The sequence below is a fragment of the Siphateles boraxobius genome, unplaced genomic scaffold (assembly GCF_051911475.1).
Source record: "Siphateles boraxobius isolate OS27281-9 unplaced genomic scaffold, OSU_SipBor_1 7, whole genome shotgun sequence".
In the NCBI taxonomy this organism is placed as follows: domain Eukaryota; kingdom Metazoa; phylum Chordata; class Actinopteri; order Cypriniformes; family Leuciscidae; genus Siphateles; species Siphateles boraxobius.
The window spans coordinates 14,944,629-14,964,773 of record NW_027509197.1 but is presented as its reverse complement, the minus strand read 5'-3'; the positions used below and the strand labels follow the sequence as shown (position 1 = coordinate 14,964,773).

General features: G+C 43.0%; 1 protein-coding gene across 2 annotated transcripts; it reads right to left on the bottom strand.

The window, feature by feature from the left end:
• Positions 1-866: 866 nt before the first annotated feature.
• Positions 867-16,970, bottom strand: spopla (speckle type BTB/POZ protein like a). 2 transcript variants are annotated; one of them, XM_077216184.1, is made up of 12 exons: positions 16,593-16,970; positions 15,754-15,884; positions 15,042-15,178; positions 12,099-12,220; positions 11,852-12,003; positions 11,577-11,704; positions 9,963-10,140; positions 9,490-9,545; positions 9,264-9,386; positions 2,715-2,857; positions 2,563-2,616; positions 867-2,142 (listed from the first exon to the last, which is right to left on the bottom strand). In XM_077216184.1, exons 3-12 carry the CDS (start codon positions 15,117-15,119, stop codon positions 1,998-2,000), a joined length of 1,179 nt encoding a protein of 392 aa, XP_077072299.1. In that variant the 5' UTR covers positions 15,120-15,178; positions 15,754-15,884; positions 16,593-16,970; the 3' UTR covers positions 867-1,997. The 2 variants fall into 2 exon arrangements, with proteins under 2 accessions (XP_077072299.1, XP_077072298.1); XM_077216183.1 differs by lacking the exon at positions 15,754-15,884 and having other exon boundaries at positions 16,593-16,959.
• Positions 16,971-20,145: the final 3,175 nt, after the last annotated feature.

Here is a 20,145-nt window from a genome sequence, read left to right as displayed (position 1 = left end):
AGACTTCTGCAAAGATTACAATGGTCTTGGCACCACAACTTGTGCTGCAGTTGTAGTATAACACTGCAATGTTTAATCAATCGCAAAATGATTATTATGTTTAGCAAAATGCAATCTGAAATTAACTGGATGTCCGGTTCTCTTTATTGCTCTTTTTGACCATTCCATCACCCCTTTTGAAATGCGTTATTCACAAATAACCAAACCAAAATGTCAAAACATTAGTCATTTTGCAGTTGGCATTTCACTTCCTGCGAAACTTAACGAGCTATTCAGAATGAGATCATAAAATAATACACTGTTCTTTTTGAAGAAAATCTAATCCCCTGTATAAGGACTGAATTAAGCACCTAGTAGTACATAATCCAAAACAAGAGAAAAAAAAATAAAATCAGATTGCCAATTGTTAGGAAACTGCTACTGCCAATTTAGAATTTACTTAGAAACATATATTTGATGTATTATAATATAGATATTGTTCAAAAGTTTGGGCTCAGTAAGATTAAAAATATATATTTTGTTCACCAAGGCTGCATTTGTTCATCAATGCATGTGTGTATATGTGTATATATATATATATTTTTATTACTATTTACTTAGCATAAATAAATTATTTTTGATAATAAGAAATGTTTTTGATCACCAAATCAGCATATTTCTGAAGGATCATGTGACACTGAAGACTGGAGTTATGCCTGCTGCTTTGCCATCACAGAAATAAACAATTTTAAAATATATTAAAATAGGAAGTGTAATATTTCACAATATATTTATTTTCAATCTAATCAATGCAGCCTTGGTGAGTATAAGAGACTTGTCTTGAGTGGAAGTATAGAGTACAAAATAATACATAAAACACCACTGAATGCTGAAAAACTTTTTTAATGAGTTAATGCAGGCATTCTCGCAGACAATATTTTTTTTTAAAAGATCAAATTCCAGAATCTTCACAAAACATGTCCTTTTACAGAACAAGTCAGTGTAGCATGACACAATGTACAGACTGCTCCAAATCACTGTCAGTTTGACTAACACCACAGCTCAAAACAAAACCGTGATAGATCGATGTCAATCTATCTGTATTTCCCACTCACACAATCATCAATCCATCCATATGACATACATAGCAATGTCACACTCTGATGCTCAGCATCCAAATATTTCCTGATCACAGAGGACAGCTGCGTGTTCGGAGATGGATTGCCTTGACTAGTTCAATCCGGTTACACAAATGTGACAATGGGCGACAACCTCACACTACTTGTCTGTGTTTGGTAGACCAATTCAATGGAAGCAACACTATTGAGTCTAAATGTAGTTGTTTGTAAAATTGTGACTAGATGACAATGTTTTCACAGGTTAAGGGGCAGGACAAGATTCATCTGGTATACATATCAATACAAATATCTGAAATGCATATAATTTTCCCACAATATGGAATAGTACTAGTATTCTCTCCTCACCACGTGGTTATACTGTGTCTCTTTACATAGAAATCGTGCCATCAATATGGGGCATAGCTATCTTTTCAAAAAGTGTAAAGAAATGACCTTGCACTCATCGTGTTAAAGTTTATTTAATGTCTAGTCGCACAACTAAACATTATGAATATATACTATTTCATGTGGATCAAACTCCTGACACATTCCTAGAGAGCTCCATATCAAAACAGCGAGACTTTGGGAACTAGTGCAACAGGGAAGAGGCCTGGTCTCATGGGACAAGGCAGGCACAGAGTAGAACTTAGAGAATTCAAATACTCCACACAAGAGTCATGGCAGATAGTTTAAGGCTGTTTGAAGTGACAGATTCGCAAAATAAAGCTCAGATGCCGGTCCCATTGCTCGAGAAGGGTGCGAATAGCTTTCGCTGTCGTTTAGAAGCCAGCCTGTCCCAGTCACGTGCTGTCGGGTCAGATGACAATGGGATTGAGTCGAAACTCTGCAGTGTTCTGGCTTTTGCCCCAGGACAGGCCCAAGAGAGCAGCAGAAATGTCGTCACGACTGTTTTAGGCGCTTCCTGGGCAAGCCAAAGTGGGGGCACTGTGCAGACGCAAGCGCACGGAAAGCCTCCGCCACTAAGTGAGGATGAGACTGGATCATTGACTTCCAGCCTGCGGTCTCCATTATGTCCGTGGCATGACTGTCAGGAGAGGGTGAAGACATTTCAGTATTAGCACAAGACATTAAAAATCGAGAGGCTCAATTCAATGGTGCATACGGGAGATTCAAGCAACTCTATTTATACGAAAGGCCGTTTTCCTCTGAATGAGCATGCACTAATGCAGGAGTTATTGCCATTCTGAAGAGTACGATCAGCAGGGTGCCGGGGATCTATAATAGAGACCTTGTGATATGTTTATAATGCAGAAATGTTCCTTTCCTTGATGTTTCAGACAGTCAGAGTCTATTAATAACCAGTATCAGGAGATATGCGGGCTGTGGATACCAGCCAAGCAGCTCGGGCTGGCCAGAAACTAAAACAATGAATTCTAATGCATCTAAGAGTGCAGATAAGACCTTGGTATTAATCTTGTGTCACACATATCAGCTAATTACATACTTGCTATTCCAGTTTTTCCCATCTTTACAGCCCAGCTGTCGGAGGACACTGCACCTATGGATAAGATAGAAGAAAAACACTCTCATTCTCAGGCTGGTAAACAGCCATGGCAGCAGGAATTTATCAAGCAGAGTTTCTTTGGCGGCGCTTGCCTGTTGATAAAATCTATGGCCTGTGCTTTGAGCTGCTCGGCGCTGTGCAAGTCGGCCAGGATGAGGGTGTCTGCCACGTTTTCAACCGAGAGGCTGTTGCAAAGGGCTTCCTCACACATGACCTTTAAGCGCTCCAGAGCGTACTGAGAGAATGACACACATGACTTACACAGAACAAAACTAAAGGTTTTTGATGCCATTTTAAGAATTAGCTCACCCAAAAATGACTATTCTGGCATCATTTATTCACCCTCATGTTGTTCCAAACCTGAATGTCTTTCTTCCATCTTATCTATGAAACAAAATAATACATTTTTGTAATCATGTACTGGTCAATATTCTGAAGCTTTCAAGCTTCAAAAAGGAAAAGGCACCACCGAAATAGTCCATATGACTGGATTGATACAGAGCACATTCTTTATTCACTGTAAATCTCAACGTTCGCCCTAGCTCACCATGATTCATTCATGAAAGTAGTAGTGATGCTTAAATTATTCTTTTGAGTCTGATCTTCTTCAGTAAATCACTTGGCTTCAGTGATCAGAACACAATTTCTTCCCACAGAAGAAAGTCATATGGGTTTGAAACAACTTAAGGGTGAGTACATGATGACAGTTTCACTTCTAGTTGAACTATTCTTTTACACGAACTGCTCATTTCCTGATCATTTTTTATCTTCTGCCAGGCTCACAAAAAGGGTAAACCACATAACCACTTTTGCTTTAAACACACACACACACACACACACACACACACACACACACACACACACACACACACACACACACACACACACACACACACACACACACACACACACACACACACACACACACACACACACACACACACACACACACACACACACACACTTCAGTTCAAAAGTTTGGTTGCAGTAAGATTTAAAAAACATTTTTTAATGAAGTCTCTTATGATCACAATAAAAACAGTAACATTGTGAAATACTACAATTTAAATAACTGTTTTCCATTCGAATGTTTAAAATGTAATTTATCCCTGTGATGGTAAAGCTGAATTTTCAGCCCCAGTACCCCAGTCACATGATCCTGCAGAAATCATTCTTATATGCTGAATTGATGCACAAGTAACATTTCTTAATATTATCAATGTTGAAAACAGTTGTGCTGCTTGTGTAAACTGTGAAAGGAAAACGACTCGGTTACTAACGTAACCTCGGTTCCCTGAGAGGAGGGAACGAGTATTGCGTAAGTAGCTTACGCTATGGGAAAACTCCTTTTCTCGAGAATATTGAAGTCTTTATGTAAAACGCATTGCAGCTGCACAGCTGACAGCAATGAACAAAGGAAGCTCGGTCATTGGCTGTGCTGCGGCAACTTGCTCGAACCAATGACGGGGCGACTCTGAATGCGCGACCAATGAGCGCGCGTCAGAGCCCGCCAAGATGGGCGTGGCCAAGAGCTATTTATTGGGCGCCCCGTCATGAGAGTTCTTTAGGTTAAAACGACTGAAGCGAACTAACCAAGCACAAGCACGGCAGCTTACGCAATACTCGTTCCCTCCTCTCAGGGAACCGAGGTTACGTTAGTAACCGAGTCATTCCCTTTCGAGAGGTCTCTCCTATTGCGTAAGTAGCTTACGCTATGGGAACACCATGCAAAACGCAGTGCGTGCTGAACTTCGCCTTATGATAGCCAGAGGCAGGTGCCTGAGCTGAAAAGCAAAGTTATCATCCAACTAGCCGGCAGAGGCGAGCTTTATATGTGGGAAAAATACAGAGCGGCTAGAAGGCGCTCAGTGTGACACAAGCACATACATAATCTAGATACGAACTCGTAGTTCAACTAGTATCATGCTGATAGTACATTGGAATGCAATGTCGGGACCTGTAGGTTGTAGACCCTGATAAATGTGGATGGTGAGGCCCAGCCTGCCGCCGTACAAATATCCTCGATCGGTATCCCGCTCGACCATGCCCAGGAAGAAGCCACACTCCTGGTGGAGTGTGCTTTGACTCCCCAGGGGCATTGAAGTCCCTTAGCTTCATAAGCCAGTGCTATAGCCTCAACTATCCAGTGAGAGATTCTCTGCTTTGAAACGGCGGAACCTTTCGTAAGGCCGCCAAAGCATACAAACAGTTGTTCTGTCTGTCTGAATAGGGCAGAACGCTCCAAATACACTCTGAGAGCCCTAACGGGGCAGAGTAGATTAGCGTCGTGTTCGTCTGCTGGAGACGATAGCGCAGTTAGGGAGATAACCTGTGCTCTGTAGGGAGTGGTGAGCACTTTAGGAATATACCCATGTTTCGGTCTAAGGACGACCCTGCAGTCGTTAGGTCCGAATTCTAGGCAGGCAGCGCTTGTCGAAAGCGCGTGCAGGTCGCCCATTCTCTTGACCGAGGCGAGTGCCAGCAAGAGCGCAGTCTTGAGCGAGAGCTGTTTAAGGTGCACGGTTCGGAGTGGTTCGAACGGGGGCCCTTTAAGAGCGTCTAGGACAGTAGCTAGGTCCCAGATCGGCACTGAGGGGGGGCGTGAAGGGTTCATCCTCCTAGCGCCCCTTAGGAAACGAATAATTAGGTTGTTTCTTCCCAATGGACGTTCCATTACAGGGTTGTGTGACGCTGTGATGGCCGCCACATATACTTTGAGCGTGGAGGGGGTGCGGCCCGCCTCCAGAAGCCCTTGTAGAAAAGCGAGTACGTTCGTAATCTCGCATGTCTCAGGGTTCAGGCCCTTGGCATTACACCAGTCACTGAACACTTTCCATTTCTGGGCATATAAGCGTCTCGTGGAGGGCGCCCGCGCCTCAGCGATGGTTTTTAGCGCTCCGCTCGTGAGGTTCCTGGGAACCCGTTGAGGGGCCATGCATGAAGGGCCCACAGATCGGGGCGGGGATGAAATATCATCCCGCTGGCCTGACTGAGGAGGTCTGGCCTCAGTGGAATCGGCCGTGGTGCAGATTGCATTTGCATCAGATCTGTAAACCATGTTTGGTTCTTCCAGAGTGGGGCTATCAGAAGCACTGCGTTTTTCTCCTCTCTGACCCGACTGATGACCTGTGGCAGCATCGCGATCGGGGGAAAGGCATATAAGGGGAGGCTCGGCCAGCTCTGGGCGAGCGCGTCCGTGCTCTTCGTGAAGAAAAGAGAGCAGTGCGCGTTCTCCTTGGAGGCGAAGAGGTCGATCTCCGCTTTGCCAAAGGTTTTCCATAACCATTGAATCGTCAGCGGGTTGAGAGCCCATTCTCCTGGGAGAATCTTGTCTCTGGATAGCATGTCTGCCCCCTGGTTCAGGGCGCCTGGCACATGTGCTGCTCTCAGCGAGCGCAAGTTGTGCTGGGACCATAAAATGAGTCTCCTGGCCATTGAATGCATGGAGCTCGACCTGAGTCCACCCTGGCGATTTATGTAGACACTACCGTCATGTTGTCCGTTCGGACCAGGACGTGTTCGTTTTTTAGATGTGGAGGCAGGGCTCTGAGAGCCAAAGCGACCGCTTTCATCTCCAGACAGTTTATGTGTAGGCGCTTCTCCAGGTTTGACCAAAAGCCGGAGACAGGCCTGCCCTCGTAAAGGGCCCCCCAACCTATTTTGGAGGCATCTGTCGTTATCATCTTTCTCCTTGTGTTCACACCCAGACTCACGCCTGACTGGTACCAGTCGGCGGCTTTCCAGTGCGTAAGGGCTTTTATACAGCCGTGGTTCGCTCTGATTAAAAAGTGGCCCGAACGCCACGCGTGAGTAGGGACGCGGCTCTTGAGCCAGCGTTGGAGAGGGCGCATATGCAACAATCCTAGCTGGAGTACGGCCGATCCTGAGGCCATGAGACCGAGCATCCTCTGAAACCGCTTGACGGGGGCGTGCGCGCCCGCCCTGAATGATGTTGCAAGGCGCCGGATGGTGAGCGCGCGCTCTGATGAGAGACGCGCTGTCATTTGCATCGAGTCTAGAACTATTCCCAGGAAAGAAATCCTCTGGCTGGGAGATAGTATGCTTTTTGCAAAATTGATTCTTAGACCCAGGCATTCTAAATGGTTGATAATCCAAGATCTGTGTGTTATTAACTGACTCTCTGATTGTGCTAGGACCAGCCAATCGTCGAGATAATTCAGTATTCGCACTCCCCTTCGTCTCAAGGGGGAAAGTGCTGCGTCCATACATTTCGTGAATGTACGGGGAGCCAGGGACAGGCCGAACGGAAGTACTGTGTACTGGTAAGACTGTCCCTCGAAAGCGAATCTCAGAAACGGCCTGTGATGAGGCGCTATTGGAATGTGAAAGTAAGCATCTTTCAGATCCACTGAGAGAAACCAATCTCCTGGGCGTACTTGCGCGAGGATATGCTTGGTTGTTAACATTCTGAACGAGCGAATCATTAGTGCTTTGTTCAGGTGTCTGAGATCTAGGATGAGTGGTGCGTACATGACCGTAGGCACGTGATCTACATTGATGGGGCGCGCAGCCTGAGCTGGGAATGAATTTGGCACTGTTTTGACAGTATCTGGGAATGCACACTTTGTGGACATGTGAACCCTTAGTGACACAGGCAGAAAAAGACTCTTTTTGTGTTTTCTGTGCGTCGCCGTAAAAACGGTGTTTGTTTGCAGGTGAGCGAGCTCTGTGACTGGCCCATTGACTGCTGTATGGACATTTCCAGCCGCCTGTAAGGGGACTGGGTAATGTTTGAGCTTTTGCAGAGAGAGTGGTCCGGCTTTTGCGAGACACGCACTCTCTCTTCTCATTCCTGTGGCTAGGACGGCTTTCGAGGCTCAGGGTTCAGCACAATCTTGGGCCAAGGACCCCGTCGCTCAGGAGGCGGCTTGCGGTTGTGGGAGCGCGAGCGGCGTCGAGCGTCAGCATGAGGCGCGGGCTGAGAGGCGGTGGGAGCTGTTGTAGCCCGCTGCGGCTGTGGCGGTCTCTGTCTGCTCTGCGATGAGCTGGAGCGCTTGGGCAGGAAATGGCGCATAGCTTGTGAAGCGTTCTGGGCCTCAGTGAAGCGTTCGGCGAAACCTTTAACCGCCGGTCCAAACAGCCCGCTGGTGGAGATAGGCGCGTCGAGAAACGGCGCCTTATCCGCGTCCTTCATCTCCGTCAGAGTCAGCCACAGATGGCGCTCGAGAACAGTCAAATTAGCCATGGCGCGGCCAATAGACTGGGCGGTGGCCTTCGTGGCTCGCAGAGCTATATCAGTTGCGCTGCGTAGGTCCTTAAAGGCTTCGGGTTCGGGGCCAGACTCGTCCATAGAGCGGAGAAGCTTAGCTTGGAACACTTGAATTACCGCCATTGAGTGAAGCGCTGATGCAGCATGGCCGGCGGCGGCGTAGGCGCGACCGGCGAGAGCAGAAGTAGTGCGGCAGGGCTTCGAGGGGTGGGAAGCTTTGGCTTTCCATCCGGTGGTGGAGGGCGGGCAGAGATGATTGGCCACGGCCTCCTCGAGGGGCGGCGTTGCCTCGTAGCCTCTTTCCTTCGCGCCGTCCACAGGGGAGAGCGACGAAGAAAAAGAAGGCTTCAGACGCGCAGAGTGGGGGGCTTTCCATGACTTGGTGAGTTCGTCATGAACCTCCGGGAAGAAGGGAGAAGGCCTTTGCCGAGGGGCCTGCTGGCGCCCCTGCAGAAACCACTCATCCAGTCGGCTTCGGGTTGGTTCTTCGGGAGAAGACCAATCGAGCCCGAGGTCCTCTACGGCCTTCGAGAGGACGCGGATAATCTCCGTATCCATGGTGGAGCCCCCGCTCGTGCTAGCTAGCGTCGACGGGGCGGGGTCGAGAGTGGAGCCCGGCCAGTCGTCCGATGCAGCGTCGATGGACAAGCTGTCATCCATTCCCCCATCGTCCTCGGACGCGCCGAAAGTCACAAGGCCCACCGCTCTGCTAGAGGGGTGTGGGTCCAGCTGGGTGAACTGAACCGGCGGTGGGGAAGGTAAGAGCGGCGGTGAAGCACGCGGAGACTGGCTCGGCGTGACGTCACTCAGCTCCGGTTCAGGAAGCCTCTGTGAGCGGCGCTTTTTCTTAGTGCGCGGCTCAAACAGAGGGGTGGCGGCGATGGGCTCGCTCACGGCGAAAGCGGCGAGGCGAGCCCGCAGTGCGGAGAGACCCAGGTCATCACATTCCGGGCATCCGCCCTTGGTCAAAGCAGCTTCTGCGTGGTCCCGGCCCAGGCAGCGAGCGCAGATGATGTGACGATCCCCGTCCGGGAGAAGGTCTCTGCACGACGCGCAGGAAGGCATTTGAAACGACATAAAGACTTCAATATTCTCGAGAAAAGGAGTTTTCCCATAGCGTAAGCTACTTACGCAATAGGAGAGACCTCTCGAAAGGGAACTGCATTTATTTGAAAATCATCTTTCTTTCTTTTTTACCAGTATAAATGCATTCACGGTCACTTTTTAAATTCAAATTAATGCATACTTGCTGGATAAAAATAATCATAAAAAAACATTCTTACCGACTCCATACTTTTGAAAGGTAGTGTATGCCCTGATAGCAAACATTTCTCTTATTATTTTAGGAGATGCTTAAAACTAAATATATGCATTTAACATTATCTCAAGTTATCATCAAACACCCACTTACTTTATCAGCTGCGGCTAATAAACTATCAGCCATTTTCTCTAAATTTGGTGCTTTTCCTGTGTATATGAAGCCCATCATTTCTTTAAAAACCTCTGGTTCAACATCGCTGATGTCCACTCGATTCTGGAAGAAAACAAAGCACCTTATGAACTCATACGCTGTATTACGGCAAAAGTATCTGAAACTATATTGCTATTGCAATATAAGAGGTGCATCAAATGCATACCTTTTTACTCTCCTCCATTTCATGTTCAAACATGGCATTAAAGACCGGTGATCTCGCTGTCAAAAAAGCAATAAATCTGTCAGTCACATTATATGAGCATCTCTCGATGCTCACAGTCAAAAACAAATGACACAAGTGTCCAGTTTTTTTATTAAATTATTCCAGACCTGTGAATCCAGATATGCAAAAGAAACCAAAAGGCAGAAGTCACATTCATGAACCCAGTCGTCCTTTGAGGACATTAATAGTGGATCACACTCTGGATTTTCAATGATGAATCTAAAACTGTCATATTGAAGAATTACAACCTCAGAAAGAAAAAAATATATACTGTCAAGGTCACACAAACTGTCTCCCGACACACATACACAACCCCTCTGAGGGGTGGGTGCTGCTGAGCTAGCGTCGCTGGGATGAGAGGAGAACATGGAGGTGATGTCGTCAGCAGGGCTGGGGGTTGGGATTAGACTCACCTGCCAGGATGGATTTGTGGGCTTTGAACTCCTGCCCCCCCACATATAGAGTGCAGTCCGTGAAGCGTGAGCATTCCCACAAGTTACCCAGGTCATCAGACAGCTGGCACTCCGGAACCTTCAACATGTTCATGTTGGACTGTCCGGAAATGTTCACGGAGTCCTGGACAACACTTACCTAATTAAGACATATTAAATTACTAGTCAAATTAAACCACTTGGTCTGGTAACGCAATGTGATGTACTGCAATGCCTGCACACTGTCCTCTTATATTTTATTATAACAACGTTTTAAGCATATTTTTATGCATGTTACTTGGCAGTTTTCATTTACTTCTCAGAACCCTGTAAAAGCAATAGAGCACCCAAGGTAGCAGGTTATGGTAAATTTGACTGCAAAGTGCAAACATATCAAAGCTATGTCGACTCATCCAAGTACTACACTGGTCCAAGGAATTGTTTCGAGCAAACTATTTCTTTAATTGTGTGATTGCAACAGTAATGGAGATATGGCAGGGAAAATGCAGCTCCTAATAAACTAAGTACTAATTGACTAAGTGGTCCTATTTATACTTTCTCTGTATACAATGTTGACAAACTCATTTAGAGTATTAGCAACCTAGCCTGCTTCGAAAATATTTCAGAGTGTTGATACAAATAAAGGTGAATGCAAGAAGAAAAAAAAAAGAAAAAAAAACTTTCATGCAAAATTGCAAAATGAAAAACAACTGCAGTTATCAGAAACACAGCTGATGAAAGCATCCTGCAGGTTTTTTTATAGTTTTTCTGGCAATAATCATCTACAAAAACGGTCTAATTAATGAGGGAAAACATATCTGCAATTTGCATTTAGTTTCAACTTTGCCTTGTGATATTGCCAATTTCCCTGCAAATATTAAACCCTGCAGCAGATCTCAACAGGCATGTCGGCTATTTTTCAAGCAAGACTCATAATTGTGTTACAGTAAATTCATTTGACAACCCATTTCATTTGCCGCTCTAGGTGATGTCTCTATACTGCTACGTTCTGAAGAGAAGGGTGATCTGTCAGACTGCTACTAGCATATTCATACAAACGGATCAGAGCGTGCAGGAAATTCAATCTGCAATCTAGGCCTACTTGCAGGAGAGAAGCATAACATTTTGCAAGTTCCACATTTCCATGTTTTGTAAATTACCCCAATGACCGTAACAGTGTAACTAAAAGAAAGAAACTACAGAAGAAACTACAAATGAAAAAAAAAAAGTTTTCAACAATTTGTTTCAAATCTAGTTCAAAAAGCAAGTGTCAAGTTCAAGAGATTTAATCCTTGAATTTATTTGAATTCTTGATTTTTCTTGAATTCTTGATTTAATTTAGCCTATATTATTGAAAAATGCTGACAGCATTGCAATGATAGATTGTTTTGTGCAAATTTTAGATATCCAAGTTTAATGCGAAACATTTTTTGTATGTACATCATCTATGTTTTAGATTTACATCCCTAAATAAATACATAAATACAATTTTAAAAAGATTAATCAGGTGCGACTGACCCTCCCAAACCAATACTTTCATGCATGGAGGTCTGAATCTGAAGTCCTGAACAGATAATTAATTAAATGCATACTTGCCTCACAAAATAATGTGAGTTTATCATCTGGTAGCAGCCCATTTGCTTCATCGAGCAGAAAATCTCTCCTAATAAATTTTTTGAAGCCCCAGTCTTTGCCTTGGACAAACCGATAGGCTCTTTGGCTTTCTGCATTTGGAAAACAAGTAAGAGTTAAGTTAGAAACGTTTTGTTCAAGAGCACCAAAAGCAATCAGCTGATACAGAATTACAAATCTATGTAGCATTTAAAACAACAGGACTCCAAAAAAACTTTTTTTTTAGACAAAGTTCTTACCCATAGCTTTTGTCTCCTCCCGTTTAGCGTTCAGTAAAGAAAATTTGAACTTGGCTCTGACTTCACTTTTTGGACAACTAACTAATAGCAAATATAGCGATAGATAATCTTTACTTTCATCATCGAGTCCCTTCGGATTGACCCGCAGGCACCTGAAGATAGACAAAGATGCAGTGATTGAGATTATGAGCTTGATCTTATGAGCATGAAAGTATTATAACACACACACATTAATTGGGCTCCTCACCATTTCATCTTATCATTAGGCCCTGATGAGAAGGTAGAGCTCTTTAAAACTTCACCCATCTCTTCTCGACAGAAGCTGAAGTTGTTTATGGTCCACATGTAGGAAAATTTCACTACCTTGACCTAAAAAATTGATAAATGTCAACACGCATACCAATGTGCAGTGATCCCTAGTCAACAACACATCGAATGCTATGAGAACACATGCACTTCCAGTAGCTTCAACTTCAAATGTTTTACCGACATCCGATTCACTTCCTAAGCAACTGCATAGCTCCTATTCAACTTTGAATTGTATTAGCCTGAGGTTAAGTCATACTGAGACAAATTTCCGATGGTATCATTTTACCGTATCTGATAAACCAGCATGACCACATTAATATGACTGCTTGAGTTTCATTATTACTTGCCTGATAAAGTGTCATTCTATCTACTTTAATGCACTGATTACCCTTCATTAGATCAAACTGTGCACAGCGCCGTAACAAGCAAGATATCAAAACGTATGCACTTGCTCAAGCTACACTCGTCATTTCAGAGTCATTCAAATAAAAAAAGAAAGAAATGGTCAAATTTATTTGTACAGTGCTTTTCACAATACACATTGTTTCAAAGCAGCTTTGCAGAAAATCATGATGCTAATGTTTATACGATCTTTATGCCTGACAGCATATGTCTTAACCAGACACCATGCCATAAGATTCCAGCGACAAGCATTTTGTCTGTCCACACCAGACTCGACAACGACCAGATGCAAAAAATAAATAGATAAATAAATCACAACCAATCAGAATAACGTGGGTGCTGGTTCTCTCTGCAAGCGCACTGCACTCGCAATGAAATGTGGACACACAATTTTAACTAAAAATACTGAGACAACCTTTGCTATTGAATAGACTTGTTTGATTACAATTGAGTTGACAGTTGAAAAAATCTGATTAACATGGAAAAGACACCTTTTACCTGGTGTTGCAGTGCCACATCTGGTTAGGACATGGTGTTATAGTCGCATTTAGCAGATTCGACGATAATATAGCCCTAGTTCATATTTTGAAATGATACAAGCAATCAAGTAGTTGAGATATGCTATATAGTAGGCCTATATATTGCCGTGCGAGAATATTGCATGTATACGGATAAAGTTGGATATACTAGCTATATGTCCAACTTTATATAAAGAGCAGGCAGATAATATAATTACAATTTGCAAAAAAATGGTTATATAGGCCTATATATGTGCAATAATACAGTCTACATTATGTGATAATATAAACAGGGGTGCACATAACTGCGTGGTAAAAATAAATGATGTGCAGAAGAAAACTTGAATAGCAGTGCTTTTTAGTACACATTCAAACGAAATTAAACGAGGTAGAAGAGCCGAAAATCAGGACTTGTGCACCGCGGCGCACACACACACCAGAAGCGTGCGCATGCAGAGAGAGAGAGAGGCGTGTTTCAGACAGCGCTCGAACACAGAATTGATTCCTCTTTTTAGTTTACTTGCGCTTGGACGAACACATACACACGAAAAACACATACACCTGGATATACACAATTAAGCAGCTATATAAATTAGGGCTGAACGATTAATTGCATTTGCGATAATATCGCGATATGATGAAATGCGATTTTGTGACCGCAAAAGCTGCGATTACACTGGTCACGTGACACGCGAGAGAAAAGCAGTCTGCAGATCAAGCATCACCTTGGCACGCTACGCATAGGTCTGGCATACAGGAAAGAACAGTTTATTTTTTATGTATGTGATATTGTGTTATTTATTCTCTCTCCAACAATTCTGGATCGATTCAGAGAATTTCAGAATAGAGTCTGAGCTTAGTTTTTAAACACAGATGCGTGATGACGCTGCGCGTGCTTTAGAAACTACCGTATTCTGCTTGCTTCTAATTTCTCTCTCTCTCTCTTTCTCACACACACAAACACACACACACACACACACGACACCGATCGAACCTTCCGAAAAATAAGCTTTCATAAAGTTCGGGGTTTAAGCGAATTACAAGGACAGTCGCGGGCTTCATTGCACAGGTTTTGCCGCTTTGATGTTACTCTTGCTTTGCGCGGTCTTGGCCGCTGAAATTTTCCTTACAAATGCTCCACAAAGGCATTATTTATGTCTTTTGGAATGCAGTTGGCTTATATATTAAAAATATAAAAATCACTGAGAAAGCTGCTTTCCTTTTAAAATACTTACGCGCGCTTTGTGAAGAGCGCTCGTGCATGCGGCTGTGAGCGACTCATTGGTTAAATGTACTTGCATCTCAAAATGCTTTTGTCGTGAAATTAATGTAAACACGGTCAGTTATATCTTAAACCAACAGGACAAACCACCTTTACAATTTCAAAAGAGATATGTGCATTAGTGTGAATGCAGCTTATCGTATAGGGGGAAAATCACTCCAGCTCTTGAATGGAAAATGTTCAGACAGCCTACTTTTAAATACTGAAAGCACTCTTTGTTTATTACTTGTAATGTGTTTTTTTTCCTCTTTATTTACTAGCTTTTATATTTTGAAGCTATATTAGTTTATAGCCCATTTAAAATTCTTAACATGTAATTGGTTCAATTAAATGTGTTTATATATATATATATATATATATATATATAAAGTATGCATTTACACATGTAATTAAATACTATTTTAAGTGTTATTAAGATTAATAAGAAAAAAATTAGATCGGATCATGAGCTGCCTAAAGATTCCCATCCCTACTGTACAATGATTTATTTCTTTTCTTTTCGACTAATACAGAAGGTAAAGAACTTAAAATAATCGCATATTAAATCGCAATCGCAATATTGGTTAAAAAAAATCGCAATTCGATTATTTTCCATAATCGTTCAGCCCTAATATAAATGGCTTCCAAAATTCTTCAGCATAGTCTGTACATGATCGCTTGAGCAGTGAGTCCATCTCACCTGGGTATAGCACCAGCTCTCTGCCACAGGCCCACTGGACATCTCCCCTGGAGGAGGAGGGGTTGGGACCCCTGACATCGCCAGCTCACTCCCCACTACAAGAAGCGCTGACGGTCCCAAAGCTTTCACCACTTGACCTTTATGGAAACAGAGAGCAAAGACATCATATAAGAAAAATAAACGGCAGCAATTTCTGCCTCTCCTCCTGACCTGAAAATAACAAATCTTTGACTTTGCCATCAGCAAGCCATTTTGTGGTCAAATGAGAGTCATTGCAAACCCCAACTCAGGGCACAAAATCTATCAAAAGTGGAGGAAGGAAATGAAAGAATGAGCTTTATGAAAACCTATAACACCGGAAGCGTGCAATATCACAATCCGGTCTGTAGTGTGACAGAACATAACCACAAAAATGTGTTTTAAATCCATGAAAATGCTTACGAGAAACCATCACTCTAAATATAGCTGTGCTTGATGAGAAACATCAGAATCAGTTAAGTCCAATGTAGTGACTAAATGGCTTGTTGGCACAGGCCTGATAGGCAGGTCTGAACTTGCCCTTGTTGACAAGGTACAGTCAAGGGCACATTAGTTGCATTTTGGTAAACCAACGGACAAATCCACCTATATTTCACTCTTGACCAAAGTCTTTTGACTTTACAGAACCAAATTCAAGTTGAAATAATGACTGCACAACAACCCTCCAACTCACCTAAGCCTTAGTAAATATCTTGAAATTCATTTCTTGATGCCATTGTACACATGTATCAGGTAAACACTGCAGAAACAAGTTTAAGCTTTACTGTGACATTACAGCATGATCCAAAGGCTCCTCATCCCAACCTGTAAATATAAATAAATACATATCTTTCATACAATAAACTTTGCAATTTAATCCACTCATAAGCATTTATCAGGCACTAAGTAAAATAAGATCAGTACACCATCACATTATGTATACTGACAATTAGAGAAATAATCACATTTAATACAAAATACATAATAAAACATATCCAACATCCACAGCTATATTCTTTTTGAATAGCATTAATCGAACTCTACTGGACTGTCTGTAAACTTCATTACGCCATTTACGGTTTAACTTCAGCTGAGCGAGTTCAAATCCGGATTGACTGCTCCTAAAATTGAGCTGACAACCAATTTAACTCAGGCCAATAAAATTAAAATGTTTAGAACACGAATAACTGTTTTTGTTCCCTCTGTTTTGGGCTTCTGTTTTTAAAATGTCAGATTGTTTTCTGGGCTTGGTCAATATGGGAAAAGGAAACTGGTTAGCCTTGATGCAAAAAACTAACAAATCTAATTAAAATCAATGTGTGGTCAGCGATTGTTTAAGTCTAAATTAGCTAAATATCATTAACTGCAAACCTAGTGTCTAAAAGACGCAATATTTTCTTACATGGACAAAAGGAATCAAGTCTTTTGTTTGAGCTAGTCAGATTCTTGTCGGCTAGTTGGCTAACGTTATGTTGTTAGCAAGCTAAACTATATCCACAACATTGACAAAAGTAGAGCAGTTAAAGCACAAACCTTTCCTCGCCATTCTGTAAATACTGTTAAATTCAAGGTTCGGTGGGTCCTGGTGGATCTGCTAAGTTTAATCACCACTATTTAAGATTGAAGTGTATTTGTGTCTTTTCAAAAGCAGCCCATCACAGTAGCTTGCAGTGAGTGCTGCTTATCCTGCCAATGAAGGAAGCGACAGCAAAGCACAGGAGCGTGAGCAGACAGGGCCGCGCTCAACTCAATCCTGGGACTGTACGTAATTCCGCCAACCGGGGGCGCGCCTTGGCCAAACAATTACAGGTATTTCGCATAGACAGTAAAAGAAATGGACACAGCGACCCCATTGTTTTCAACGGAGGAAACTGAAGCCCGATTATTGCACTTCCTTCCTGATGGCTGAGCGACTGCGCAGGCTCAAACTGAGCTTGACGACAGTCTGACAGTTGTAAATCTTCTAGTAGCTGTGCCAAGACAAATCTGAATCACCTAATTCTTCAAACATGTTTTTGAAATATTTTGTCCTGTTGCTTTTATGGACTCTCTATCTATGGGCTTCTCCCTTGACTTTATGCCTCTATGTCCCCCCGATTGCCTCATAGACAGTAAAAGATTGTTGCGAGCGTCTCCTCCTGGCTATACTGTAATTTCTCTAAAGTGCGACAGATAGTCGCTTGGTTATGACGCAATCGTTAGTCTATTTTTACAAAAACGGCTTTCTACGGGGCCATAACGTAAGATACAAAGTAATGGGGCCTTTTATACATTGTCGTGTTTCTTTAGAAATAAATAATGCACAAATTATGTCTTTAGACGCCTCAGATGTAAAGTTATTCGCTGTCAAAGTGACGCCAAAATGAATGGGAGTCGATGGAATGCTAACAGCAGGTGAAGTTCTGCTAAAATGGCGGCGCCCGTGAAGCTTCAGTTTCCGGCTGATGGATTACCCCCTTGGTAAGCACGTCCCAGTCGGGTTCGTCACTTACTGGGGTCCCCTGAAAACATTTCCGTTGTGGTGTGTGTTATTTGAAGAACTTTTGCAGCGTTCCTGTATTTGGTTGTGTTGTGAGCATTTGGACACACGTGTGTTGTGAAACTGGTGAAGATGTTTTCTTAATTTGCGGGTGTTTTTTTCTATTTGCATGCGTTTTCTTGAGTTGCAGCGCGGTTGAGCTCTCTCGGCCACGTATTATGTATGCACATGCTCTCAGAAAAGCGAGTGTTATGACCATATATAAAAGTGCATCAGCGAATGAAATTATTTACCGGCAAAGCTTTAACTCTTGTGAATGTACATGTGATTAACATGTGATGTGAATTTATGCCACGTTGTACAGTATAGGGACGTCCCGCGTGACGTCACGCCATTCGAAGCAGCCATTTTGACGGAATAGAAAATCCTATACCGCCGGTGATAATACAGCTCCTCGCGAAATATTTCTATCATGCCCGAGCGATGCTGTGCAATTGGATGCGATCAGATAAGTGATCATACAAAATTAATATCTTTATACCGTATCCCAAAAGAAACAAAACGGAGAAACAAGTGGTTGGCGGCAATAAACAGGCAAAACTCTGCTGGCGGTGTTACTGTTTGGCTTCCAACTCAACACAGCTTTGCACTCTTCATTTTGGATCAGGTAAGTTGTCCCCTCGAAGGCTAATGAATGATTTCTCGGAGTTCGGGATCAAATGTTATAAATCCACTGTTGCCATAGAAATCCGCAATGTGTGTGTGCACACTGCCATTCAGCATAAAATAACAGGGCTCTCAAGTGTCACGCATTGAGCGCGACAGTCACTCATTTCGGTCTTTTGTCACGCTCTCCCGCCACACATTGTTTTTCTCACGCTGAAAAACTATTTGTAATATATTTAATATACCGCAGCGCCCAAAACTCTGGCCGCGCCGCTCTCACTGTGGAATCGGCAGGAATCAAGCTCGTCCCCTCTGGAGTTGTCCGTGGAGCTACACAATAGCCAATTAGAAAATAGCACTATTGTATCTGGGTAAGATTTAACACAACAACCAATGAAAAAAATGTACACGGTTCTAATGGTGTATGGGTTGACTACATTTTTCTACTTTTTTTTTTGTAGCAGTGAAACCAACATTAGCTAAAAACAGTATTAAAGTAGTAGTAAAGAGTAGAGAAGAGAGCCGTGGAATTGCTCAGTTAGCTTCAGAGTCAGTAACGTTACTGGTAAATGCATTTACCTAACACACTGTAGCCCAATGTCAAAACGTTTTTATGTAATTATATTATTAGTATAATAATATACTAATAATATATATTACCCACGGCAATGGATCTATTATTAGGGGTGGCCCACCCCTAATAATAGATCCATTGCCACTGAGTAGCTGACGGATGTATTCCGTCAAAATGGTTGACACGCGGCTGGGGTCACGTGACTGGGAGATCCCTATTGAGACGGAGGCACCAGAACTGAACTAATAGAATGCACTGTAGCACGATACAAAAGCAGATCGTGCAGACATTTGAATCGTCCACGATCAAAAAATTGTAATATCTCACACCCCTACGTTGAAGTATCCAGGGATTTTTTCAGTATATCCTGGTCACGTTTTTCTTTGAACCTTTGAATTTTCTGTTTTTGTACTCCACTATCGTAATTTATTTCGGACATTTTGCCTCTATTCCGTCTAGCAATAGCAATGCCGTAAATGAAAATTATTTACTTTTTTTTTTTTGACCGGCAGCTGATTGGATAGATTTGACCCAAATGTAAATTCCATCAAATCACCTGCTTATTTTTATTTTACGTCTTATTTCGTCTTAGGGATCTCCCAGTCACGTGACCCCTAGCCGCGTGTCAGCCATTTTGACGGAATACATCCGTCAGCTACTCAGTGGCAATGGATCTATTATTAGGGGTGGGCCATTATTATACTAATAATATAATTACATAAAACGTTTTGACATTGGGCTACAGTGTGTTAGGTAAATGCATTTACCAGTAACGTTACTGACTCTGAAGCTAACTGAGCAGTTCCACGGCTCTCTTCTCTACTCTTTACTACTACTTTAATACTGTTTCTAGCTAATGTTGGTAGGTTTTTTTTCACTGCTACAGAAAAAAAACGTAGAAAAATGTAGTCAACCCATACACTGTTAGAACCGTGTAAATTTTTTTCTTTGGTTGTTGTGTTAAATCTTACCCTGATACAATAGTGCTATTTTCTGATTGGCTATTGTGTAGCTCGACGAACAACACCAGAGGGGACGAGCTTGATTCCTGCCGGTTCCACAGTTACCCCTTTTCCACCAACAAGAACCGGGTGCTGGTTCAGAGCCAGAGCCAAAGCTGGTTCGGAGTGGGTTCGACTGACGAGCTTACTAAGAACCGGTTTGCCTTTCCAATGGCTAGAGAGCCACAACAGAGCCAGATCTTACGTCACTGTATACGTCTCATGTTGCCCAGCAACGCTAGTGCGGTAGCGCCAAACAGTACGCCAGCTTGTTCGAGATGCATCGGCTTCTCGCAGATCGATCTCCGCATGACATCAAAGCACTGCGATAGCGATCTAAAAGCACAAGGAGTCGTATGTTCTCCA